The 27831-nt window shown below is 39.7% G+C and overlaps 1 protein-coding gene across 1 annotated transcript; it reads right to left on the reverse strand.

Annotated features, from left to right (window-relative positions):
* Positions 1 to 2896: 2896 nt before the first annotated feature.
* Positions 2897 to 27668, reverse strand: LOC139444682 (uncharacterized). The gene is made up of 11 exons (XM_071225614.1): positions 27588 to 27668; positions 12273 to 12418; positions 9095 to 9230; positions 8323 to 8474; positions 7292 to 7425; positions 6843 to 6968; positions 5702 to 5959; positions 4726 to 4873; positions 4171 to 4336; positions 3918 to 4033; positions 2897 to 3503 (listed from the first exon to the last, which is right to left on the reverse strand). The coding sequence occupies exons 1-11, from the start codon at positions 27666 to 27668 to the stop codon at positions 2897 to 2899; spliced, it is 2070 nt and encodes a 689-aa protein (XP_071081715.1).
* Positions 27669 to 27831: the final 163 nt, after the last annotated feature.

Genomic DNA, 27831 nt, shown 5'->3' on the forward strand with positions numbered 1-27831 from the left:
CGCCCGAAGGTGGAAGTGATCTGACTAAATTGTGTGTGGACAAAAACAGCTATGAAAGTAAAACTGTAACATAACATCTTTTGATTACGTGAGTGTTGTGTCACTCCGCACTCAGCAATACGGCAGCTCTGTCACGGCGGCCTGTAAATAGCTAGGGACCAGAAAAGCCAATGCTAGACAGCATGAACAATCACACACTGATAACCAGGCCACCCGTTATATAATCACCAGATCCTCTTTAACTGGCTCTTATGGAGTAGAACATGATGACACAAAACGCAATATTAGGAGTGAGTATGGTTTTACGGCGTTATTGCTAAACAATATTCCAGCAATATCACAGCGGGGGAACAACCGAAATGGACTTCACACATTGTACCCATGTCGGGAATCGAACCTGGGTCTTCGGCCTGACGAGTGAACGCTTTAACCACGAGGCTACCCGACCTCCCCCAATATTAGGAAGAGCATCCCCAAGACAATAAATGTGTCGACCATGTCCATGGTACGCCTTCTAATCGTTTGATGATTGGGTATGGTGTAGCCATTGGTCGTCATGGAAAACAGATTAATTTACACAATATCTGCATCACTTCGGGCATTCCTCACACATATTATAACTGAAATACTGCCCAAAGGGGCGTTAAACCCCAAAACGTCATGACTGATGAAGAATACTTTTCCACAATGTTTTAATTATGTGATATTCCCATTATTTATTAAGATTGAAACAAGCCCCATATGTCCTTACATCCCACTTCGATTGCCAAGACAACAGTTCACTCTAATCATTGAACATGATAGAATGAGTCCGCCATCAATATAATAAACTGCCTTTAATGCGTAAGTGAAACTGAAGAGGCTACACATATGTTACTATTTATACATTACAGTTACATCTTAATAGAACGACATCGCTAAAGTATAAACTCTGCTGCAGAGATGACTTGGAAGTTTTAGTTACCAAGAAGCACATATGTATCCACTTTGAACATTGTAAAGGCTAATTAAAGACTAAGCATATAAGTATATTTATTCCAAGAACGATATCTTTACAGTGATATATATGAATGCGTCCTCGATCAAGTCTATGGACTTTAGTGGTCACTGGACTGCCTTAAAAGGTGTATCAAAGGCCTGACTCACGGAGTTTTACATGTTTTATCTGTTAGTTTCGGATCTGTTGTGTTGTGGAAATACAGTGAAAAAGCGAAGTTAGTCAATGTTGTTTTGCAGCCAGCAATGTCACGGCGACATGTAAACAATCCGCTATCAGGGATACAGTGAGATACAATCGGTCTGCTCACATATTGAAACGAACCTGTTTTCATTGTAGTCGGCTTTTACAACAAACATGGAAGATTGGTGACGTTTCACCGTACCTCAATGGGTATGGATATGGCAATGTATTATATCATACATTGATTGAGAAATAATTGTGTAGTTACGCCAAAATATTAGCTAAGACATTTTTTAAACAGTTCCATCCTCACATTGAATGACCAAGCCCCACATAGTTGATCAATGTGTTTTTCATGAAGTGGGAAATTGACTCAAGTTTTGGTTTGGGTTTGGCGCCATTTCATTCATATTACAGAAATCTCATTTTGTTATCTGGAACGATTACTCAGCTACACTAATGTCAACAAGCGCGAGTTCTCATTTGTATTAATGTCGATTGTTTCAAGAATATTATTCAAGGAAATAGAAATCTTATAAAATTATTTACAATGCATGTATGGACGACCATTGTCTGCATGTATTATGAGTTATTCTTTGTCTAGTAATCGCTGCATCCGCCTTGTGTTTCATGCCTAACCTCTCTTCAGAAATTGACATGTGGAGTAGCACAAGTCTCGTGAATAACTTGACAGTGGATAAACAAAACTTAGAGATTATTCTTTTCGCAAACTTGAGTGAGTGAGTGAGTAAGTATGGTTTTACGCCGCTTTTAGCAATATTCCAGCAATATCACGGCGGGGACACCAGAAAGGGGCTTCACACATTGTACCCATGTCGGGAATCGAACCCGGGTCTTCGGCGTGACGAACGAACGCTTTAACCACTAAGCTACCCGACCGCCCCTTGCAAACTTGAACTTGCTGCTAGCCTATAATGATTCAGACACACCTGCATATAGCTGATACGATATGTACATCATGTAATTGATCCCTATTTACAAACTAGTATCCATATCTATCTGGATCAGTAAATATAAGAAAATTATCAGTATTTATAAATGGCTGAGTGAGGTCGGAGCGAGTTGGGTTTTACATCGCCTTAAGCAATATTCCATCCAAATCAAGTGGGAGATCGAACACGGGCCTTTGGCGTGACGAGCTGGCCCTTTCACAACAGACTACCCCCACCGACCCAGGTTTGCGTTTATGTTTTCGTGCCCCACATTCATTACATCACACGCAAACAGATTCTACATATTGTGTGCTCATCATGGGATTAGAACCCGGTCAGCCGCCGTGCAAGTCAATGATTCAACCACTGAGCTATCAACCGCTTCTGACACACTCGGATAGTTGCACTGACAGTGCAGTGTTGGCATTCCGGTCTGCCATCAGTCTCATGGCAGAGATGCTTTTAATGTCTTACGTTATCTATAGTATATTAGATCAGAATGACATCAAACGCAGTGTTCATTTTAACTATAATTAACGTTAAGAGCTGATTTAGCAAAGAGAAGTGTGTCAAATATACATAAAATGTCAACCTCAGAGAGAATAACCAGTCTAGCATGACAGAAATTGGGCGTATGACCAAATTACTGGCGAAAAAATATATGAATGGATCACTGAAAGTCCACTGACAGCAGTTGATAACGATACACATGTCCTTTCGTTATTCTTATTAGTTGACAATACATCGTCTGGGGCAACTAAAACTACATGTTTAAAACAGCAACATCGACATAAGGGTCTTCCTCTGAGATGTTCTCAACATCGGTGTCATCGGTGACAGTGCTGTCTGTATCCACTTCCTCCCAACGATCTAACGGTTCATAGTTGATGGTCTGACGCAGATGGAGCACATCAACAGGCAGATGTGCAGCGACATGATGGCGAGCTTCGAATGTCGCTTCGTCATGAAGATGCGTGTTGACAGATTCCGAAACGCTTGCACCACGTAGACTCCGCAGGTCAAGGGTCATATCTCCAGTTCCGTTGTGGATATTTGATGTGGCATGGCGGTGAGTATCGAGTGGTGTTGTGTCACCTTGACGCGCGTTGTAATCTGGAGAAACGCTTGCAGCCTCTTGGCTCCACGGGACAAGGGTCATATCTCCAATTGCTCCATGGATGTTTGATGTGTCATCACAGTGTGTGTCGAGTGCCCCTTCATCTTCGTCATGGAAGTGAAGACATGGGTTACCATCTGGAGATACACTTGCACCCTGAAGACCAGGTCTGTTTGGGTTCCTGTTGCGTGGCAAATCCATCCCAAATGAGTTGATTAGATCGTTTTCGTCGTCTATGCATTGTGACGTGTCTCTTGAAATTGGAAAATAACAGTTGTTCACTTCAATGTTTGATAAAACACAAACGAATTATTTTCGAATGTTATTAGTGCCCAGAGCATTGTAATAAATCATATAAGTTTTATGTGCCCGCTTAACGAGTCTATAAAGGTCAGGGCTACATATATCTACAACATAGCTATGAAATCATTATTTAAAACCCAAAAACTGCGCTCCCTGTATCAGCATATATCAATACGATGCAAGAGAAAAATATCTTAACATTTATGAATCTTTACTGGTTACATTGGTCGACATTTCTCTTAGCCGTGTCTCACGTGTTGGGTGTTGGGGGCCTGATGAATCGTGTCAGAAACAGAAAATTGTTTCAGACAAATAAATATCTCTAAAAGGAGGTTAATCAATTGGTATGTCATGTACCACTTACAATTTTCTTTTCCAGATGCCAAAAGCCATCAGAGGGAGTACAATCATTAGGACAAGGCCTAAAGGTAGTAGAACGACCAGCACATACTGGTCAGTGTCCCAACTGTCATGTGGTCTCTGAAACACGCACGTATTGACCTGTAGTAATCTGAACTGATCTAGTCAAAGAAATTGTTACGTCATTAACTTGCATATCATAAAGAATAGTATACCCGAGAATAAGTTTGATTTATGATTGGCATCGTGTGGTTTACCTTCACCGTCGACTTCTCTTCTTGTCGGGGAGGGTACAACGGAAGAGGCAGATATTCATTGAGGACTTCATCACTGTTGGATTCGAAGATCATATTTACTGAAGCACTGTCCAGAATGGTGTCGTTCTCCAAAGCTGAATAGAGTTGTACGTATGATGTAGTATTACTGAAATATATATTTAAAACAAACTTAGTTGAGATCGTGACATTCATTGCAGGACGGAATACTCAAATTCTAAAGTCAAGTAGGCTCCTATTTGTCGTACTGGTATAGCAGCATCCTGTTTGTCACTCGGAGGCACGGGAAGCCCAGTCGTTTAAGGCACCGCAGTTCTCACTGAAGAGTTGCTTCCTTTGGGTACGCCAGGGCTTATGATCATGAATTCGAATCCCTGTTCGCCCCGATTTGTCAGCACTATGACCTGCATCACTTGGGCTTTCCTCCCACATTGCGCTGACACGCCATGATATGACTGGAATACTGTTCAAAGTGCCGTTATATCCAACTCACTCATGCAGTCATTCACATACACTCATTCACTGTTTATCACTCACTTGCATTCTGTCTGTGTATTTGCGGCAAACTTGACATCCACTTTTCCTGGAATTTCCCCAAGTTCTGCGATGAGTCTGTTCAAGCCATCAGTCAGGTCATCTCTGTTTGTGTGATCAATCTCTCCCAGGAGCGTGATGTTGGCAGTGTCTGAATGCAAAGAACATGAGGTTTTTAGGAATAGTTCTAATGACATCCAAAGCCTATATGAAGTTATTATTGAAAATGAAGTCTTTGGCCAATTTTTCCATTCAAATATGTTACTTTATTATTAGATAATTCATGATGACGAAATAGTCATTATAAGAAAACATTTGTTTTAGCAAAAAAAACATAATTAATCGCCATGAAATCCTCTTTCCATTTTAGTTTTGATAGAACAAGAAATGCCTTTACTTTGGTCTCAATGGGTGGATGCTCATCAACAATCGTTACATCAAACAATGTACACAGTCATCTGAAACAATACGTTGGCTGGATACACTGTCCAGAAGGAAAACGAAAAACCATGTAACCTGTGTGTTGTCTGGCGGCATCTCCAGTTCCTGTTATGTGGCAGTTCATTTCTTTTCTTTGTTTCTGATGATAGTTAGTGGTAAATTGATTGAGGCGCTCTTATAATATCGACCTTAGTAGTGACCTTGATAAGGAGTGACCTTCCTTGGATGGAAATGGTTAATCTCCACCCCAGGGCGTGACGCATTCGCTGCCATCCAAGTGTTGAGAGCTTCGCGGTGGGGAGCTTACCTACTTCCTTGTTTACAATTGTTGTTGTACCACTTTATTCAAGACTCTTCGAATCTCGCGAATTCTCTGGAAGGCAGTTGTACCTGTATACATGTACGTGCGAGACGAGGGCGTCCACCTACTTGCCTATCGGAAAACGCCGACTATTCTGCCTGTTTGCTGGATTCAGGAATGCAGCATGGGACTCACTAAAGACATTCATATTAACATATAAGACAACATTTCACCTACCCACACTTTGGCTGCATCTTTTCCCAACCCATGCAAAATCACAATCACACTTGAACCCAGTTGCCGTCAAGAGGTCCGGTGTACAATTCCCTCTGTTACAGGGGGCGCTGTCACAGAAATTAATCATCTCTTTGCATGTCTCTCCAGTCCACTCAACTGAGCATGCGCAGTTGAAGCCTGTTTCGTTTCCGTTGCATGTTCCTCCATTCAGACATGGCTTCAGTGCACACTGGTTGGTGATGATTTCACATCGTCTTCCTGAATATTATATATTTTATACGACCAAATAGGTGAGGTGTGGTGAAATGGGGCTTAAAGTCGCGTTCTAGAGCGACATGCATGCAGGTGTGTGTGTGTGTGTGTGTGCGTGCGCGTGTGCGTGCGCGCTTGTACCAAATCAGACAGAGTATACTTATTTCGAGCCGACCAGTCCTTGTTTTAGTCCCTTTATGTCGAGCGCCAGACAGGGTAACAACAAGTCTGGTATGACGCGGATCAAGACTTCCGCCCCCATCCTTCCACAATCAGTGCGGACGCTCTCCCACAAAACGACTTAATAAATAGAGACTGCTTGCCGTCGAAACTACCCACCGAGTATTGTTGCATTTAAAGGTTTTTAGCCCTTCTTCCTCTGTAGAGTTACAGTCGGTGTTTCAAGCAGTTATACCTTGTATTGCTACACTAAATATATTTGACATATTGCTTGCACAAATGGATCTGTGTGCATCAGCTCGCGTTTGTGTGTGCTTGGTTTGTGTGTGGACTCATATTTTAGAAAATGGGGGAGCACTTAATAGATAAAATATTAACGGAAATAATTCGGGAAGCAATTTGCGTGTTAGCGAATTAGTCCATTTATTGTTACTTTTGTATTATGTGTTTAGTGCTTCCACTCGATTACCAGACTTGTATTCTTAAAAACGTTTGTTTATAGGGGAAATTGTGTGGGTGAGGGGGTTGGGGAGTATGCATATAGAGAGTTTAGGTCGTTGTAGAAACTACATGTATGTATTCCTGCCATACCATTTAGGGGGACACGAATTTCACATATTGTAACCATAGAGTCGCAAACTGACATGCTATGTTGCCTGTTCCTCTTTGGAATCCAAATGTAGAATAATATAAGATAAAGTTTACTCACCTTTGATCCCCTCGATACAAATGCACTCAAACCTTCCGGGTGTACTTGTGCAATTGCCTCCATGTTGACACATGTTACTTCCTGCGCATTCATCGATGTCCTGATCGCAGTTATCGCCCTCCCAACCTGCAATTTCAATAATTGAAATGAAGCATCACTTGGTGATACCATGTTAATCGGGACACCGTAAGTTCCGAAAACCACTTTATGATCAGTGTAACATGGATGTCTAAATATGGAAATGAATTTAACTCCATCCCGATGAATCATTAATCCTGAAAGAACAAATCCGATCAAACTGATAATGGGGTCTCAATGTACAATGTACGTTTGAACTACTTCAATGCGAAAGGGTCGTAATACAAGACCAACACTATCACACTTTCTTTTGAAATTTAATGTATGATGCAGTAACAAACTCAACATTGACATCAACCTTCTGAACATACCTTCAAAGCACACTTTTGCTCCTGTGTGTCCTTTGCACGTGTAGTGACTCTGGTCAGTAGGGGCCTTGCAATATTTCTCACACACTGGCCCGTACCAGTCCGGGTCGCAGTAGGCACGGACCTGAATCTGTAACCTGAAAAAATTTTTCCATCCAAACATTTCAGTTTGTCATCTTGTTCTCTCATCTTGCTGTGCAAATTCATATAAAAGCACTTTGATTTAGGTGCCTCATCATATAACCACAGCCACAATTGCTTCAATTTGTTTATAAAAAAAGGAAACAAATTGAAAATGACACAGTCGGGTTCTATACAATAAGCTCTGGGTTATGGTCGAAAGGTGTAATGCAATATTGTTCCACAACCTGGTTATGGTAAGGAGAGGTAAGTTGAATTATTCAGAAAATAATCGAAGTAAATGGTGACAAATTAATGACGGCAACTCGGAGGTGATCTTAGGTGAGCCTGTGCCCTGTCGTACTAGAGATAGCGTGGTGTGCAACTGCGCTTAATAGCTTCATTTGGATTCACCTGGTGCAGTAGAGTACAGAAACATGCAAGGAGAAACAACCCAAGCATTCCATCAACATCCCTCACAGCAGACACCTTTTCAATGTTTATTGCACCAGCAACTCGACTGAAATATTTCGGACACAAACGTTTCTCATTCACATCATCTTTTCTTTGTAACAATCCACCCTTCACCATCAAGGAATCTGCGTCACTAAACAGTCAAGATTAAAACCGCTCCTGTCACAGAATCATCCCTGTGCCAGTGACTGGCCTCTTTATGTTGTAACATGAGCCAAAATTCGTGATAAGTAAACCTCGGGGGCTAATCAAATGGCCCTGAGGTTTAGATGCATCAGTCAGATCAACATTATGCTGATGCTAGACCGACCATCATTCAAAACCCCAATGGTATCCATAGAATAGACAACATGGCAAATTATTCGCTCTGTTCAAAGTTTTGTTCTTGCCCCCAACCTAATTCTATTGTATCATCCCACTCATGTCTTAGTCTGACTCACTTTGTCCTTTTCTCCAGTGTGAATGGGGTGTACACGGCTGTCTGTTCTGTAGCAGTGGCCTGGATGTTGATCAGCTTGGAGAGTGTGTCCATTAGGTCGCCATTGGAGTCGTAATCATTGTCAAACACCTGCACCTTTATTTTTATTGAGGACTGGAGAAAAGAACATGTATATTCTCTGCTTAGTTTGTTGTTTAACAGTTTAACACTACAGACAGCAATATTCCAGCTAAGCTAAAAACATATGCTATTACTTCATGAGGGAGGGAGTTATGTTTAACACCGCTTTTAACTGTATTCCAGTTATATCACGGCGTGTCAGCTGTGGGAGGAAAACCCAAAGTAATGCAGGTCTCAGACATTTACCTCTTCGTTGCCACCCACGAGCACGGTTATGTTGCGGACAAAACTAGAAACATAATCAGGGTCAACCTGGATTCGAACCCACAATCATAGGTTTCTGGCGTACCCCAGGGACGTAACTCTACACAGCGAATTGCGGCACCTTCGACGACTGGGCCACCCGTGTCTCCATATTACTTAAATATTCATTTGATACATGTATTGTCTTTCTTCTGAATATGTTGAATGACGCTTGCGGACATTGAGCCTAATCTATGACATGGCATTGCGAGACCTGTGTCTGTTAGTTTTATTTTCAACATTCACAGAACAGTTAAGGATTCTTATATGTGGCTTAAAGATTTACAATAAAATCTGACATGAGTATATTTTACCATGGTGTGTAATTTAGATTTAGGTGACACACCTACCGGTACTGCTTTGGGCACAGATATGATGATAGGATTCGCTGTTCCTAGAACGCTGCTTCCAAAGTGGATCGTGTTATGGTTATCTATGTAGTTTGTGGTCCCCTTATAAAGAGAGCACGGCGCTCTTCCGTCTGGCCTGGAATAACATAATATTGTTGTCTGATGCTGTCAAACCTACAGGTAACATAACTCTACATTAAAAACAAGTCATTTTCCCCCTCCTACATATTGTAAACCAAAGGCGTAAATTCACTATATTATTTTACTAAATAAAGTCAAATGCACTTAAGGATTGATTAATACACTCTGCAAACCGGTTTTTCGATTCCTACCTCAATGAACCGACAAAAATACACAGTCTATGCGTATAATTAAATTGGACAACGAAAACATACAAGAGTTTAACCAAAAACACTTGTTTATATCAAAGCAGACAAAAATGACGAGATTGATCAACATTCTAGGTGTAGGAATACATGCTGTGACGTGACATGAATCAGATGATTGTGTAATTTATGCACATAACTTGACATGCCCACAAAGTCAGCAGCCAATCAACGCAGAGTAGGATCAAATTTTAAACAAAGTTCATAGGACCTGTCAATCAAGGCAAGAGGCGAGAAGAACTGCAACGGTCCTACTGTAACGAGCGGGAACAAATATGTCCGGGAGAATTAGGCGGCTGTTTCAAATGACATGGTCAGTTACCGCCACACAGTTGGAAAAATGCTTGCTAGAAATGCAACCCGAAGACATGAAAGTTGTGGGACCGAGGCGAGCGGTGAAAAAAAAGTCGAGCGAGCCTGCACGTTTGCTGTTTCATTCCGTCTCGTCCTTCGGTTTCAAAGGGTAGTTTGAACAATGAATATGCATGAATTTCGCTAAAAGCCCTGTGTATTATGATACACATGAGCAGAAAGGGATTTCCCTCGACAGTAATTCCGTAGTAATAAAAGTAGTCCGTTTCAATGGACGTGGCTTAACCTTTTACATTCATTGGAAACTGAATGCATTAACACGTGACCAATTCAGCTAATCAGAATGCAGTAATTTCAATGAACACAAGAAAAATTTAAGTATTCAAAAAAAGCCCCAAAATTGTTTCAAGTACAGAAAAACGTGACAAACACTGTCAAGGTGATTCTATTGCTAATAGTGAGTGAGTGAGTGAGTTGGGTTTAACACTGCTTTTAACAGTATAACAGTTATATCGCGGCGTGTCAGTTTAATGTCGGAGGAAAGCCTGAAACGATGCAGGTCTCAAACGTTTGCCACTTCGGTGACACCCACGAGCACGGGTATGGTGCTGACAAACCTAGAAACATAATCGGTGCGAACCGGGATTCGAACCCACAATCATAGGTTTCTGGCGTGCCCAAGGAACGCAACTCTGCACAGTGAATCGCGTCGCCCCCTCTATTACTAATACACGGTGGTACCTCAACATGAGTAAAGAAATACCTAAACTATTTTCACAGAAAAATCAGAAAGACAACATTAAAATAACCTTTGTGTGATGTACTTAACCTGATGTATTAATGGCAACAGGGGTCCTGGTCATTTATGTACACGAGATACGATAGCCTACAAATAGAAACTGTCCCTAAATGAACATGTCTCACTCGTATAGTTTGTTAATAAATATATACTCTTCAAAAAAAGAAACTTGACACTGACTTTCAAAATGTAATATAATGCGATTTTTTTAAAATAGGAAACAGAAACCATAATTGAAACTCTGTTTGAAGATCAATATACATAATGATCAAAACATTAATCGTGTCCCCTAGACAGACACACGTACACGATACAGTTAATGTCACAGGGGTACAGAAAAGGTCAGTATCGGTTGTGCCCATCACGTGCATCAATCACAGCTTGACACCAACGACCCATAGATGCAATCAAGTTGTCAATAACACGCTGTTGGATGTGCTGCCATTCATGCTGAAGTGCATCAAGAAGCACCGGAAGTGTTTGGGGCGGTGGATTCCTTCTGTGAACTGGATGTTGTTGTGCTGTAAGGAGTCCTGACAAACACGTGCAATATGCGATCGAGCGTGGTCCTGCTGGAACTGTCCGCCATGAACGTTGACATGAGGAAGAACGTAAGTCTCTGTAACGCACACCTGTCAATGCACCTGCCACATGCACGAGAGGCGTCCTACCACCGTGATGAATTCCGGCCCATACCATGACACTCCCGCCGCCAAATGGGACAACCTTGCTGCACACAGTTGGGGGCGTAACGTTCACCCCGACGTCTGTAGAAACGTGCGCGCCCATCAGCACGTGTGAGTAGGAAACGGGACTCGTCAGTAAACAGTACATTTCTCCACCTTGCACGTGCCCATCTAACCCTCTGTTGGCACCAAATCAGACGGTCAGCAAGATGACGTGGGGTCAATACATGACGTCAAACAGGTCTTCGTGCAAAAAGTCCAGCCTCCCTCAGTCTGTTGCGTATCGTTTGATCTGATATTCTGCGTACGCAGGGATCTGTGTGGTTGTAGACGTGGCTGTGGTAGTGCGGTCTCGGAGGTGTCGCAGCCGGATGTATGGATCTTGTGCTTGGTTTGTCACCCTTGGTCTTCCTGACCTTGGTCTGTCGTTAACTCTGTTGGTGTTGTTGTATCGGGTCCACAGTGCGGAGATTGTCTGTCTGGATACGCCAAAGCGCCTGGCCACTTCTTGCTTGTAATCTCCCAATGGCGTTGTTCTGTTGAGCTGCATTCAGTCTTGGCATTCTGTCACCGCCTCTCCTGCCGTTATAAGGGCTGTATGAACAGCCGTTGATGTGGAGTTTTATACCCATTCAGCAGGGGGGCCTGCATGCCTAAATGCAGGATCCTGTGCTGCACGTTTTTTACAGGCGGTTGCGTTTGGATGAAGCTGTAAAATTGATCCACAAACGCTATTTTTATGTGCTTTGCATGTGTTTTCGCGAATTATAGACACATCGTCTTCCTGTTTGACTTATTTGGTTCTCATTTAATGGTATTAATTTAGATATTTGGCAAAAAGTGGTTTTACATCTATGTCAAGTTTCTTTTTTTGAAGAGTATATAAAAAGGTACCTTCCCATCAATACACAAGATAAACATTGGATCACATTTACCAATACACAAGGTACGAGCTTCACTGTCACAACACTGTCCTCTCATTCCAGGGTACTTACCCATCAATGCACAGGGAAAACTTTGGGTCACATTGATCATTCCACCAAATGGTGAGATCATCGTCACAACTATGCCCGCTGATTACTTTCCCATCTGACCAGTAACTGATGAACTGAATGTCCAGTTTGCCGTCAGTCTTCACATGCTGTTAAGGTATGAATATACGGTTCAGACATTTGTTAATTGAAGAAAGTAATATAATCTTGAATATGATATAATAACGTTGACATGAAGAATGTCGAATGAAGTTCGAATTTCTTTCAGTTGCCTCCAAAGAACTTTACCATTCAAACCACGTACGTAAGTGTTATGTGTATTCTACTATGTCTAGTTTTTTATGCTGTAGGAAATATTTCCATACCCATACATATTTTATTCTCACAGGCACTATGTTTCATAGGACACTTCCAAACGAGCTCTTTTAAATGAACTGAGGTGATTTATTATATCCGCTTATATCTGTTAACACCCTTGGTCAATAGGAGGCAAGGTGCCTGGGGTGACCCAAACGTTTCAGGCGGCGCAATACGCTGTGCAACGTTTCGCCCAATTTGTCAAAATCTTGTGATCGTGGTTTCGAATCCAATACTCGCCATGATATGTATTCACTTTTGTCAGCACCATATCCGTGCTCATTGGTTTCATTTTAAGTGGTAAACGTCAGAGGCCATCAATTTGGGTGTGTTTCCCACATCAAGCTGATAATCCTTAAAACAAATTCATGACAATATATTGTTTACTAATCTTTTTGTGACTAATATTCATCGCCATCTCCTTCTCGTCTGCAGCTAGGCCTAAAATACGGAGGCCTTCAGCCACACATCAGGGTGATTCTATTGACAATCACATTGTAAAAACATGTTCATTCCAAGTAAATCTATCGAGGTATCGATTCTACAGTGAACGATCTCAAACTTCTAAACACTGGAGGTCTATTTCCTGAGTCATTCACTCAACTGAGGATAAAAAAATATTATAATATATAACTCGAAAAGTAAATATTTGAAAGCCAGTGTCTTGTGAAGTGAATCATGTTTCATTTGTCGTTAGATGACGATGCATGCCCTTAGCTGAAGCAAATACAGTGCGAGGACCTTTAAGGAAAACACTATGGAACAGTCCGAAGCTCTGTGTAGCGACAAGTCAATATCAAAATCGTTTATCGGGAGCAGCACAGGGAGACGGTTGCGGCAGCTATGGAAAGAGTGATTTTCTGAGTGTTGTTTGACTCTACTGTCAGTAATATTCCGGCTATATCACGGCGGCCTGGAAGAGACAAACCAGTGATAGATAGCATGAGGAAAACGATCACACAATGATGACCAGGTAACACATTGTATTATCATAAGATCCTCGTTAGTCGCAGCCTAAAAAATGCATTTGTGTGAGACTTGTCCAGAGGATTGGTGGAAACCTCACTGTTTGATTGCTATTCTAGAAGGTGGTGAGTAGGTAAGAAAACGTACAACTATGGATACCGACTTCTGGTTTATTGCATTTAGGGACGTTTCTTACACCACTCCAGTTTGATAAGGCTGGAAACCTTATCTCACTAGTCATCAGTATGTATGTGTGTATGGGTGGACCACAGCTGTTCTCAAGTTTACAATTTGACTTTGTGACTCAGAACTCAAATGGTGCATGATCTGATGATCAGATTGACCAGTGTGACAGATTTCCAGGACCAAGACGTTCGATTTAGTTATTCGGCAAGTACTGTACCAGTATTTTTATTGTGGAGTAAACTGTTTTACACACTTAATATACTTGTCTGTTCTTCTTCGCTCAGAGAAACTTTAAACTTCTTGGACAAATTACCTTGTTTTAACTTTGCCAATCCGATTGGAAATTCCGATTCATATGCATAAAGAAACAAATCCGCAAGAAGGTGAGCACAATTGGTGCGCATGGGGATGCCTACTTCTTGCCTAAATGTCTAATCCCAAAACTTTACTGAACGGACTAGTGTACAAGCGTTAAGGAACAAATCTATGTTCACAATTTGCAAACGACCATAAAGAAATTATCACGGAAGGTGAAATGGTCGGCGTATTCTATTGCACATTCGTTCTTCCTCCATAAACTATTCTCAAACTATCAGATGATATATGTACATATCGTACATGGAAAGAATACATTTATGCACATTTTGATTATAAGTATCATGTTCTGTCTTATATCTATAGTTAAAAACGAAAAGGTAATGGTAACGCGGATATTTTTTTCATGTCACCTCAAATGGACAACTAGAAACATTGCACCACACAAATATATTTTTTCAATGTGATATTCTCTTTCAAAAGCTGGTATTTTCATGCCTCAGCCTACCGTGCAAACCAGAACAACCTCATCGGACGATCTGAAGCAGGAACGTCGACGTCACAGACGGATGTAGCCAGAGTATCGGCACGAACAGAATTATACCCCGCATAGCCTAAGTCTGGATGAGCTCGTGGCTGCCCAGGATCGCAACAACATCGTCAACAGCATATGACGAGTCGAGATTTATGCTGCATCGAGAAGATTTATGATGGCCCCATGTCACCATAAAGGTTTAGCCGTAAACAGGTTTGGTAGTGGCAGCGCAGTGATCATCCTGAACCCCATACACAGCAACACCACCGGCCGAGTGAGATAATATTCGCCACCGTGCGATTCGTTCGTCCATGAGCAGGAGGTGACAGACAATACTTCACGCTAAAGGTGAACACGCGAGATAATGAGTTCTCATGACCTGGACATTCGTCTTCATATTGGACACGTGTCCTGTGTGCCTTGTCCTTATTTATAAAGTGTTCTGATGACGAAGGGAATGTTTGTAGCTTCCCACAGAAAATGGTTATGCGTTTCAGCACAACCTAACGCAGAGACTTGCATTGAATTGTGACTCCACTTACGAGGGGTGGCTCTTATATTTCAGTTGCATGTACTAAGTTTATCACGCTAACCGGCTACATTTTAACCAAATACATAAACCAGGCAGCATATTTCTGCAGGTATCAAAGTGACTAGGCATTCTCTGTTGATGAAAACCACACAATTGGCTACAGCGCTGTCACCCAGTCTTTCTCCAGCTGAAAGGATTACCTCTGACAGCCATCCATGCAGATATGGTGTCACCTTTAGAAGATTATTCTCTTCACTGTCAGAGAGCAAGTAAACTCAGCATAGCAACTTTGCTGATATTAATACTTATGGGCATACTTAATCACAAATGTTTGACCAAAATTTTATTTAAAAAACGGAAACAATAAAACAAATGACAGGCGAAATCGTCCCCCAAACGAAAATATCCGCCACTGAGGAAATTCCCCTCAGTGAGGTTAAAACGGGTTCCCGTTCTTAAACGCGCTGAGCAATTTCTACGTTGGGCCGGCGCCAAGTTTGCCTTCTTCCTCCTCGGATTTTTCAATCGCATTTGGGACAAATAACACAATATTGTGTACAGCGACACCCTTTTTATCAATAATTTATTTCATTTATAAAGTAAACGCATGTTTGATGTACGTGTGTATGTAAGGATGTATGTAGCTTAAACAAACACTAAGGGGGCACGGATGGTCCAGTCGTCTAAGGCGCCGCAATTCGCTGTGCAGAGTTGCGTCCCTTGGGAACGCCAGAAACCTATGATTGTGGGTTCGAATCCCCGATTATGTTTCTAGGTTTGTCAGCACCATGCCCGTGCTGGTGGGTTTCACCGAAGTGGTAAACGTCTGAGATCTGCATCACTTAGGGCTGTCCTCCCATATTAAGCTGACACGCCGCGATATAACTGGAATACTGTTGAAAGCGGCGTTAAACCCAACTCACTCACTCTCTAAACAAACACGATGGAGTTATCCCTCCGCCAGTTGCTGGAAAAATAGGATTTCACCGTTTATGGTACTGAAACAGGATGTTAGTCATTAAAAGCTCGTTGCAGGACATTAATTGTTATTTTAAGGAAACACGGTGCTAAGATTGCTAGGGGAGTTTCATTCACTCAGCAGTGTATGCAATGTTATTGTTAAAGGATTAACTGAAATAGCAACACTTTAGATTGACTGCTTCCTGACGTATCAGTATAGCAGCAAAGCATCTTTCACTAAGGGAAATGTTGATAATATACATGATATGTTTAAGGATTATGAAGACTCACCACGCGTCACAAAGCCAATAAAGTAGGCATTTCTCATGAGAGAGTTGAGAACATTTTGAAGAATGAACAGGGTATGACAAAGGTTTCAGCGCGCTGGGTTCTAATCAGAACCGCTGCAGGTTCATCACCTCTCATGAAAATGGACATCGTCTTGAAGCATTCCCAGTTGATTTTGTTGAGCGGGGTTTGTAAGCAATGATGAGTCTTGGATTGAAGTGACACTTACACTTTCGTTTGTGTGTTTTATTTGAAAGTATATCGGACCAAATACCTATGTGACAAAACATAAATTAATCACCAAAGTATGTTTTACTATGGTAATATTCCATCCATATCTCAGTGGGGTGGTAGGAGGACACCATAAATGGTATCAAGACATTGAATCCAGGTTGGGAACTGAACCGAAACTCAGGCGGCGTAATCAACCAGCACTTTACCAACTAAGCATCGCCGAATCCCCATTTTGCGTTAACGAGAAGGAGGACTTGTGATGATCGGCCCTGATTAGTAGAGCACTGTCAACAAAAGCTCCGAGAAAAGTGGAAAAAACATTGATAATTCTAAGTTGAGAAAAGCCAACAAACCCGACAAAACAACACTATGGGAGTTCCAATCGAGATTTAGGACTGTATTATTAGTGTGGATACAAGACATATCGCCTACGCTGATCCCTCCTACATTGTGTTTGCATGGCTTACAGAGTGAGAGTTTACATACTTTTTCAACGACACTGGCGACGGGAACATTGTTTACATGTCGAAAACAGGACATATGCAATGTAGATGCTCCCCCTGGTAATACATTCATACCATCAATGATACATTCACAAGAGATGTAGAACTAAACCCAGGGCCAACAGGTGACGAATTAAATGAATTAAAAACAGCGATCATCGACCAGATTAAGAATACGGAGGATTATTTTCCAAAGATATCAGATCTATTAAAGAGGACATAAAATCCATGAAGGCCTGTATCAGTGAGTTGCTTGAGGTCAGAGGTAGCTCAAACAAAGATGTACAAGAGATAATGAGAATTGACATTGATGCACTAAGTGAAAGAGCAGAGGAAGCAGAAAGTTACTATCGGGGCATAGAAGCTCGATTAGAAGACCAGAAAAGGAGAAGTAGGCAAAACAACATTGTTTTATACGGTATTCCGGAGAAACAAGAAGAAAATGACACTGAAAGCAAAGACAAGGTACTCGAAGTCCTGAATAGTGCCAGACTACATAAAAGTCTACAACCACTAGCTGCAAGAGACATTGAAAGGCACATCGTATCTCTACTAAGAGTCCCAATAAGACAAGGCCAATTGTTGCTAAAATGTGTAACTGGGAGGACAAATGGCAGTCTGTGAAAATGAGGGAGGTCCTCAGAGAGAAAGGAGTTGGTATAGCCAACGACCTGACCAACACACAGAGACAGGAATTACTTAGACTTAGAGCCGAGAATCCAAAGACCAGGTATTTAAAATTAGATTAAAATTAAAAGGAAATAAAATTGTTGAGGTGGCTAAGGAGGAGAATATACAGATACAGAACACCTCGCGACCCACACAGGAACGTTGACACTGGTGTTGAACATCAACGACGATATACAACTGGATCACGACGACTGACCAGATCCAACTCCCGCCCGTCCTACAGGGGACATACCCGATAGGAATGGGGCCAGGGTCATGTTAGAGACAGCACCCAAGATTATATGACTCTTCTTGATGCCATAAAAACAGACACTTGTGATAAATCTGAGGATGTTTGTGAATTTTATATTTTGGAATATTTCCTGTATTTCACAAAAGTTAACAGAAATTGACTTCTTGAACTACATAAAGTCGTTCGACGTAGTTGGAATAACTGAAACATGGACGAACAGTTTTGACCTACTATATGCTTTCCCAGATCATAAAGTTATTACTATGGATGCGGATAAAATATCAAACAGTGGAAGACATTCGGGTGGGATATTAGTATTGATAAAAAGACAGTTCTCCAAATATGTAGAATGGTACAAAATAACAGAAAACACTATTTAGTCTTGATTCAGATTTATTATATTCATGTCTGTATGTCCATCCAGAAGGGTCAACATGGTTTAACAAACTTGGCTTGTATAGCAAAAATGGAATAACAATATTTCAAGATAGACTTATAGACATACTAACTAATCTCCCGAATGTTTATATTTTGTGTGGTGGAGATTTTAATGCTCGTACAGGCACCAAACCCGATTTTGTTGAGGACGTCATAATTGACCGCACTCAAAGTCAAAATCACTCCATGTGGGATTTCCTTCTTGATTATTTTAACGTCCAGCCATTCTCAGCTGACAAAACTGTATATAATTTCGGTAAATGCCTGTTAGATCTATGTTCAGTGTTAAATGTTCATATTATGAACGGACGATGTGGCACAGATTCCCATGTGGGAGATTATACGTTTATATGTGCAAATGACGCAAGTGTAATTGATTATGTTATTGCCTCATCATCGCTTTTCGAGTACACGAGTGATTTTACGATACCGTCACATACTGAATCGGCACATCTTCCGCTCACATTGAAATTACGCTCGCCTCACATGGGCCGACAATTATCCGATGAAAGTAAATGTGATAGGTCGTTTAAGTTTGTATGGTATTATGACAAACAAGAGCTCTTTCGACAAAACTTTTTAACAGATAGTGTCCCAAACTTACTCAATAAATCTGTCGAAAAAGCGTTTAACAATATTGATAGCAGCGTAGAATATCGTAGAAGCGATGTAGTCCGTAATGTAAAATCAGATGTTGTTGTTAATAAATGGTTTGACGCTGATTGTGAGAGATTGAAAAGGGTAAGATGCAAACTTCTAAATAGATTTAGAAAACAGAAGGACACTAATTCAATCGAGGAGTACAATTGCATTAGAAATAAGTATAATGCTGTGTGTAGACAAATGAGAGATACATTTTATAAACAAGAACAACATTGTTTGGGAAAAAAACCATATATGATTCTAAAAATTCTGGTCTATCCTCAAAAGTGTAAATAAAAAGCATGCATCTAGAAATAATATTACCACCAATGATTGGTACCAACACTTTACAAATCTTTTTTGTCATCCCCCACCATTGAAGACGCAGAGCCTACAGTACCAGATAGATCCGCTCGATATGATACAAACAAAAATGTTACCGAGGATATTCTTGATTCTCCAATAACGAGGGATGAGATTTTAGACAGCATATATAATCTTTAAAGTAACAAGGCAGCTGATATAAATGATACTATTCCTGAATTCTTTAAACATTCTTCAGATTTACTACTTCCATACTTAGAATTAATATTTAATTTGATATTAGAAAATGGACATTTTCCAAATTCATGGTCGATTGGTATTATCATCGCAATCCATAAACAAGGTGATATAAATAACGTAAATAATTACAGAGGTATTACCCTTTTAAGGATATTCAGTAAGATAGTTACATCTATCGTTAACAAGAGATTAGTGTTCTGGGGTAATGCTCGGAATCGCGAAAAGATCACTAGAGATATTGATGGTGGCTGGACATGCAGGATACATCATTTCCAGTGTATTCAGGCACCTCGTCTTTGTTTCACTCGGTATTTGAAACTTTGATATACAAGGCTACGGCCACCAAGCCATTCACAGGTGCATATGTCTATTTACAATGAAGTTGTTTGGCGTTCCCAGTATTTATATACTATCACTGATTACTTGTAAACTGGTCACTGCAATTGCTTTAATTATTTAAATTTCAATGAACTGGGTTTATTCACATGCTAGTTTTCATAGATTCAAGCTTAGTTAGAATCCTTGTTTATCTGTGAACTGGTCTTCCAACTGGTGACATTTTAGTGATGGATGTAGTTTAATACCTTTGGACTACATGTAACATTGCTGGTTTTAGGAGGTGCTTGACTGCCTCAGTAGTTCATGATCAATTACATTTTTTGTGTGTAAACAAATCAGTCACGTTTGCAACAATAGATTAATAAGTTGATAAATTTGGACTGCAATTACCGATTAACAACTTAAGATAAAGAGACAGGCAGTTGATATATAACCAAAGTTATGGTCCTTTTCAGACGCTTGACGTTGGAGTAAATGAACCAACTAATTTGAACATTCCCCAGTAATACTATACAATACCTCCATACGTCAAAAAAGGGGTGTTAAAAAGCTATCAAAGTTTTCTTTTATTGAACACAATATTTGCACTGTATTGATGTAAATAATCTAGCCCCCGCCCATGTAACTTAAACATAAGTAAGGATAAGATTTATAGATGAACAACTTCTTTATTACAATTAAGAGCGGCGTTTCGGTGTAGGTTCTGACACCATTATCAAGCAAGTTTACCAACACTGAAACGTCGCTCTTAAATGTTTTAAAGAAGTTGTTCATCCATAAATCTTATCCTTACTTATTACTGCAACTTCTACATGCCTATCAAAGAAGTAACTTAAACATACATGTGTATGATCTTCATATGCCACTCTCTGTGGCCTGAAAAGCAAATAAAGTTGTGTCTTATGACCTCTATTATCCCTGCTGTCGCTATGATAATGTTCAATTTCAGTCTGCCACTCCAAGCGTGAATAAGCGTTATACAAGTGTTGATAAACCACACTGACGCAAGCGTTATATACAAGTGTTGGTGAACCACACTGACGCAAGCGTGAAACAAGTGTTGATAAACCACACTGACGCAATTAAGCAAAAACATATTTGGTGTGGGCAAATACCTGACTTGTAGATATGAAACTTTCTAGTTAATTGTGGATACACTGGGCTACACATACATAACAAAACCCCAATGACAGATGAATTGGTGCCTTGATATGCAACAATCTTGTTTATTTCCAGGCCACCCTGATCGTCTTTTACTTCTACTACATGCATGGCTAGAGGCGACATCAAAGGCGCCGCACAGCATTTATTAGACAACAGACCGAACCACCACCCCACCCTACCGCGGGGTATGATGCGGTGTCAGTGTCGACTGATTTCGTGATAGTTGTGAAAAAAAATCGTTGTATATCGTATTTTTGTGTTACTAACTATTCCCTTATTTGCCAAAAGAAAACGGATATTACAAACAGTATGTCAGCAAACTGACAGATCCACTGACTGCAACATTCATTATATAAAGTTAACGGTCCTGTTTGTGTGTACTAGACATAACACACGGAAGCATATTATAGTTGATATAGTATATTTTTTCATTAATCTGAACACATGCATATCAACAATATGCAAATTAACAAGTGCAATAAAAATCTTTGTTGCATGTTAATGTTTTTTGTTTTCACTTTGACATAATATATCATAACAGAGTAAGAGAAGGTTTGGGATTCCTCTTGAAAGTACTAAAATAACAACTGTTGTGTACTGAACAGGGAGTTTTTATGATAAAAAACATTGACTATCAATTTCTTCTCTCATTTTCCAGCGTAGTTCACTTCAAATTTCTTATCTTTTTCTAAACTGCTAAAAAAAACCGCTAACATGATCACAAGGTAATAGGCCTGTTGAATGTCATCCTGTGAGATCTGTCACATCTGTCATGGATTTGATGCTTTCTACAGGTTCAGCCATTTCCAATTTCCTCCATTTGTTATTGGAAACTTTTAGGCAAATATTTCCTTTCTCCCTTAATCCCATCTTTCATGCACGCAAAATGTCAAACATATTCTTAAATAAAATCTTTATATAATCCATACAATAAATAATGTTTATTAATTAAGATATGGACGGGTGTAGGGAACAGTCTCTTTGAATATTTATGATTTAACACAAATTTATGTACAATTTGACAGGTTTTAATAATATGAATATCACAATTCACCACCACTTGCAAAGTTCACTGAAATGTCAACAGTTGGAAGTTGTTACAGATAAACACGGATTCTAACCAAGTCTGACCTTCTTTTACATAGAATGCATGAGTGACTTCTCTCCATCAGAATAACGAAAAGGGGAAGAAACGGCTAAAAATCCTGAATATATCCTGTATACATGTATTAAGTATTTACTATCAATTTCCTCTAATAATAAAATGTTACCTTTGGCAAGCTCCAATACTCAGTAAGATCATTTGGGCAATTGTAAAAATCCCAACCCCTAATGTAAAACTGTCCACATGGTCACACCCAGTGATTGTTAAGATAACAAATCCTAGCTACAGTCAGACAACATGACAGTCTATATTCATTTCCACTATCCTCCAATAAATAGTGGGTAATGTCAGAATAACACCCTCTGAAAAGATACGTCCAGCCCCCCACTAAACATCCTCTCGTTAACTTTTAAGAACAACAACAATACGTTGGGTGTGGGGAAATGTCCAGTATTGAATATCAAGAGAACTATTTTTGTCGTAACGAGTGGACCTTCTATTAGAAGAAATATATTTTTGTAGACCTTTCAATTCAAGTGTTAATATGCTACTAACGTTTAAATGTATCTAATTTTACCGTTTCAAAAGGTGTTGAATCATGTTACTGTGTCCAACGTATTTAAAACCCAGTCACTAACTCACTCACACAAAACCCACCCACTCACTCACTCACTCACCCGTCCAAAACCCACTCACTCACTCACTCACCCACTCACCCAAAACAGTCTTGTATTTCATTCACACTCACTCACTCACTCACTCACTCACTCACCCAAAACCCACCCACTCACTCACTCACTCACCCGTCCAAAACCACTCACTCACTCACTCACCCACTCACCCAAAACAGTCTTGTATTTCGTCCACACTCACTCACTCACTCACTCACTCACTCAAAACCCACCCACTCACTCACTCACTCACCCGTCCAAAACCCACTCACTCACCCACCCAAAACCCACCCACTCACTCACTCACTCACTCACCCAAAACCCACCCATTCACTCACTCATTCACCCACCCACTCACTCAAAACAGTCTTGTATTTCGTCCACACTCACTCACTCACCCAAAACCCACCCACTCACTCACTCACCCGTCCAAAACCCACTCACTCACTCACTCACTCACTCACTCACTCACCCAAACCCACTAACTCACTCACTCACTCACTCACTCACTCAAAACCCACTCACTCACCCACCCAAAACCCACTCACTCACTCACTCACTCACTCATACGTAATCATACGTCATCATGCTGTTTATCAACTCTTTATAACCGGTAACTTTCACACCTGATTTATTTGTCTGAATGGAACGTCTGAAAACAACGGGTTAACCGTTACACAGTAATTCGGGGTGATGTTTTTTGTGCTACAGAATCAAAGTACCGTTGTGCTACATGTATATATAAGATGTTACGATGATGTGTCATTCCTTAATCAGTACGATGTATAGTATAAGTATATACACTTAACACTAGACACATGTTAACGATAATAATGACAGAGAGATGAATAAACGCAGGTCGGGTCAGTATAATTTCATTGCTTAATTATAAGTTGCCATTTTGTAAACAATTTTTGATAAGATGAAAGAAATGATGGTGCAGAAAAAAGACTAGCAATTAACACTATAACCGTGATGCAATCGCGTTACTCAATACAATCCACAAAGAACAATATATAGGGCGCCTTTTTACTATTTATTCTATATTTTATATCAATAATTCATTTATGGGTACCAAAGAATGAATTTATATCACAAATATTATTATTATACCATGAAATGTTTATTGATACCGCAAATCGATTTTTAGATATCAACAACAGAATTTATCAAATAATGTACTTTATCATCTAAAAAATCGAATAAGGTATGACATCTATAGCCTTCGTCTCCGTGACCTTATGCACATTTTTTAACAGATCGTGTAGATAGGTACAGTATGTTAACATTTACATATATAGTCATATTCAGTCGAGGTGAGGTGAGGTGAAATGGGGTTTAACGTCGCGTCCACGATTATTGCACTTATATAGCGACGTGCATGTACGTGTGTGTGTTTGTGTGGCTGCTTGTATTAGTCCGGACTGATGCCGATTTATAGTGCTAGCTCACTGAGATACCATGCCGCAGTTTAACATGAATACCCCACTCAGACACAGTATACTCCGAGCCGACCAGTCCTTGTTTTAGCCCCTTAATGCTGAGCGCCAGACAGGGTAACAACAAGTACCATCTTTTAACGTCTTTTGGTATGACGCGGCCGGGGTTTGAACCCCGGACCATCCGCTCTCCGGGCGGACGCTCTACCACTAGACCACGGAGGCGGTCCCATATTTAGTCGATGTATCTACATATGTGTAAGGGCAAGCTTCTTCCCTTTATTTAATCAGTTTTCCGCCTGGCTCTGAATGTGGAACACAGGTTTTAGAATTACATATATATCTTGTTATAATTGTATTTTTATGCGATTTGAATATTTATATTTACTATTGTAGTTATGTTTTATATTTACATGTCACCATATATTACCATTATCGCTTGTTAAATAAACACAATTGACAAATACTCAAAAGCAAATGACTAGTAAACTAATAATGTACGTTGAAAATAATATAGTTAATGCCAAAATGATGTATCAGGGATCAAGAAGAAGATATATTGACAGTAACGCTGGGAGACTATTCAACTAGCCAGTGAAAACAAAAGTGCTTTAGCTCAATGTTTACCTCTCCTGCCGGCCATTATGCAACGGCCATCTTTACACAACCCCGCGCTCACGTCTACAGGTCTCTTCCTGTGGTACGGAAATTAGTAGAACCCTCTCCCTCAAGTGTATCTTCCATGATATAACCTACTCTCATTAATTAAATGCTGCTCTTTTCCAGCGTCACGGCTATGGAGCTGAGACAAATAGACCCAACCATCATAAAGTAATTAGGGTCCAATAAAAACAATGCCCCGCCAAACCTCATAAACATAATATAGACCCTGATCGGATAACATCAAAAATATTTGTATTGGGCTATAACAAAGCACTTTTTAATAAAGAATAAAAAATAGTAATAAAAAGCTATCCGATCTTGGCCTAAATCATTTTGCTAATATCGCCAACAATTATTGTGCCAAATATGTAGTTGCATCTATCAAGAGTTAAATGTATGATATATTTCGTACACAGTGGAGTGAGGATGTGTGTCAGCCACAAGGTGTAAATGGTACAGGAGGAAACAAATTAAGAATGTATTGTAATTTTAAGTATTTACCAAATTGTGAGTTTTATGTTAGTAATTTTATGCCTCGTTCTTATAGACGAGCAATTGCTAGTTTTAGAAGTGGAACAGCCCCTATAAGGATTGAGACGGGACGATACGATTGCACAGTTTTAAATGAGAGATATTGTTTTTCATGTCAGAATATTTTAGAAGATGAATGCCATGTTTTACTTAAATGTCCTTTATACAATGTTGAGAGATCCCAGTTACTTGATCTATGTTTTAACACTCGTCCAAATTTTGATATTTTACCTGATATTGAAAAGCTATGTTTTATACTGTCCAGCCATGATGTTTGCTATGTTGTGGCCAAAACCTGCTATGAATTTTAAAGAAAAGAAAAGACATTTTATATCGTTGTTAATCACGTTGTTTATATATATTTTTTAAATATATATCTGTATATATGTGTAAATAGTATATATAGTCTCTCATAACTCCATGTGGAGTGGCTCAAATTTTAATAAGATGCTGTATTTTATAATGTACATTTATGAGGTGAGACTTAAATAAAAATATGTCTGTCTGTCATAATCACTGAAAGTCGTACTACAGATATTTAATGTCAAATAAAACAAAAAACATTTGAATGGCAATAACATTTAGTAGGATCGTGTATTCTCTTGACACGATCGCAAAACATCATGTAGAAGCCACACCAGTACTCATATTTTCCTACAAAATCACACATCTAAAAATGAGACATCCGCAAGTACAAAAAAATAACATGTGTGTTAGCATTTTTCGTCAGGATATCGAAAATGTCTCTCCTTGTTACCACCACCAAGTTCAGCTTAACATGGGTCCTCCTTTGATCAAAAGTTTGTTCCCCCTCTAATGAGTGTGACACGCGTGGCGGACGGGTTCCACACGAGTAACCAACGGGGTGCACACGGGTTCGGTAACGCGGTGCCCATGCGTGTAAGGGGAATGAACTTCTAGGCAGTAGTGTATATATATTCATATCTAAAGGTTATCAAATATTGGTTAAGATTATTGAATATGCCATCTTATAGGTTCCCGAAAAAATGTTATAATATGATGGTACTCTTTGATAAAAATGGAAAACGAAATTGGGTAACAGACGTAAAAGACTTGCTGTTTTCTGTTGGTTATGGCTATGTATGGTGTGAACAAAATATACAGTGTCATTCTTATTTCATTAGATCATAAACACAAAGACTAAAAGATATATATTTACAAAATTGGTCTGTATCTGTATCTGAATCAAACAAATGTATTTATTACAAAATGGCAAAAAATTATTTATATCCCGAACAGTATTGATCTTAGCAAGATTTCGATGTTGTTCACATGATTTATTTATTGAAACTGGACGTTTCACGGGTATTAAAAGAGAAGAACGCATTTGTCAATTGTGCGCCCTAAATGACATTGAAGATGAATACCACTTCCTTCTTATATGCCCATTTTATGCAACATTAAGGGCAAAGTATATACCTGAATAATACCATGTCAATCGCAATTTCTTTAAATTCACATCTCTGTTAAACAACTCTAAGTACTTACTTTTACAAAATATATCTATGTACATTTATCATGCAATGAGACACAGAAAAAATATTATATTATAGACTCTACTACTCTGAATGTACAAATCATAAATATACATAGGCCTGTGACCTCCATCAGTACGGAAATAAAGAAATTCAGAAAGAGGACACTTTATCAGTTTAAAGTTAAACCTTGTTAACTCGAACCCGATTATCTCCTTTAAGAAGGTGTCACTTCTGATCACCTAATAGTCTTACATCGGCACCCAGCTTGTCTCGAAAAACGGATAAATCGACATACAAGAACTTCGAGCTAAGGCGGTTCACTGCTTCGATCATTGGAATAAAAACCGTACAAATACACTCTTTGATAAATAGCTTTCTTGTTTATTTTTTAAACTCCGTGAATGTGAATAATATACAATAAAACGAGTTTTAATTTCAGTGTGCAAGTATGACTTAAGCACTTACCGATATCAACAGCAGCCAGAGTGCAAAAAGCACACACAAACAGTGTGCTGGCCAGCATCTACAAGTAGACATCGTATCCATAAGTCGTCATCAGAGCTGTTCTTGATGGAGTGTTGTCTCACATGTACCGTTCACTGTTCAGTCCACTGATATTTATATCTTAACCCCAAGAGATTACTGGAGACTACTGACGTCCAGATGTGACGTATATTACACGTGACTAAATCATTACTTAAATTGCACG

The sequence above is a fragment of the Haliotis cracherodii genome, unplaced genomic scaffold, assembly GCF_022045235.1.
Source record: "Haliotis cracherodii isolate W230 unplaced genomic scaffold, xgHalCrac1.p SCAF_6, whole genome shotgun sequence".
NCBI classification, from domain to species: domain Eukaryota; kingdom Metazoa; phylum Mollusca; class Gastropoda; order Lepetellida; family Haliotidae; genus Haliotis; species Haliotis cracherodii.

Coding starts and splice junctions, on each gene's coding strand:
- LOC139444682 (XM_071225614.1), bottom strand. CDS start 27,668: ATGGATACGATGTCTACTTGTAGATGCTGGCCAGCACACTGTTTGTGT. Junction 8,475..9,094: donor CTGTGCCCAAAGCAGTACCG/GTAGGTGTGTCA, acceptor TCTTTTCTCCAG/TCCTCAATAAAAATAAAGGT. Junction 7,426..8,322: donor ACACTGGAGAAAAGGACAAA/GTGAGTCAGACT, acceptor AAATTTTTTCAG/GTTACAGATTCAGGTCCGTG.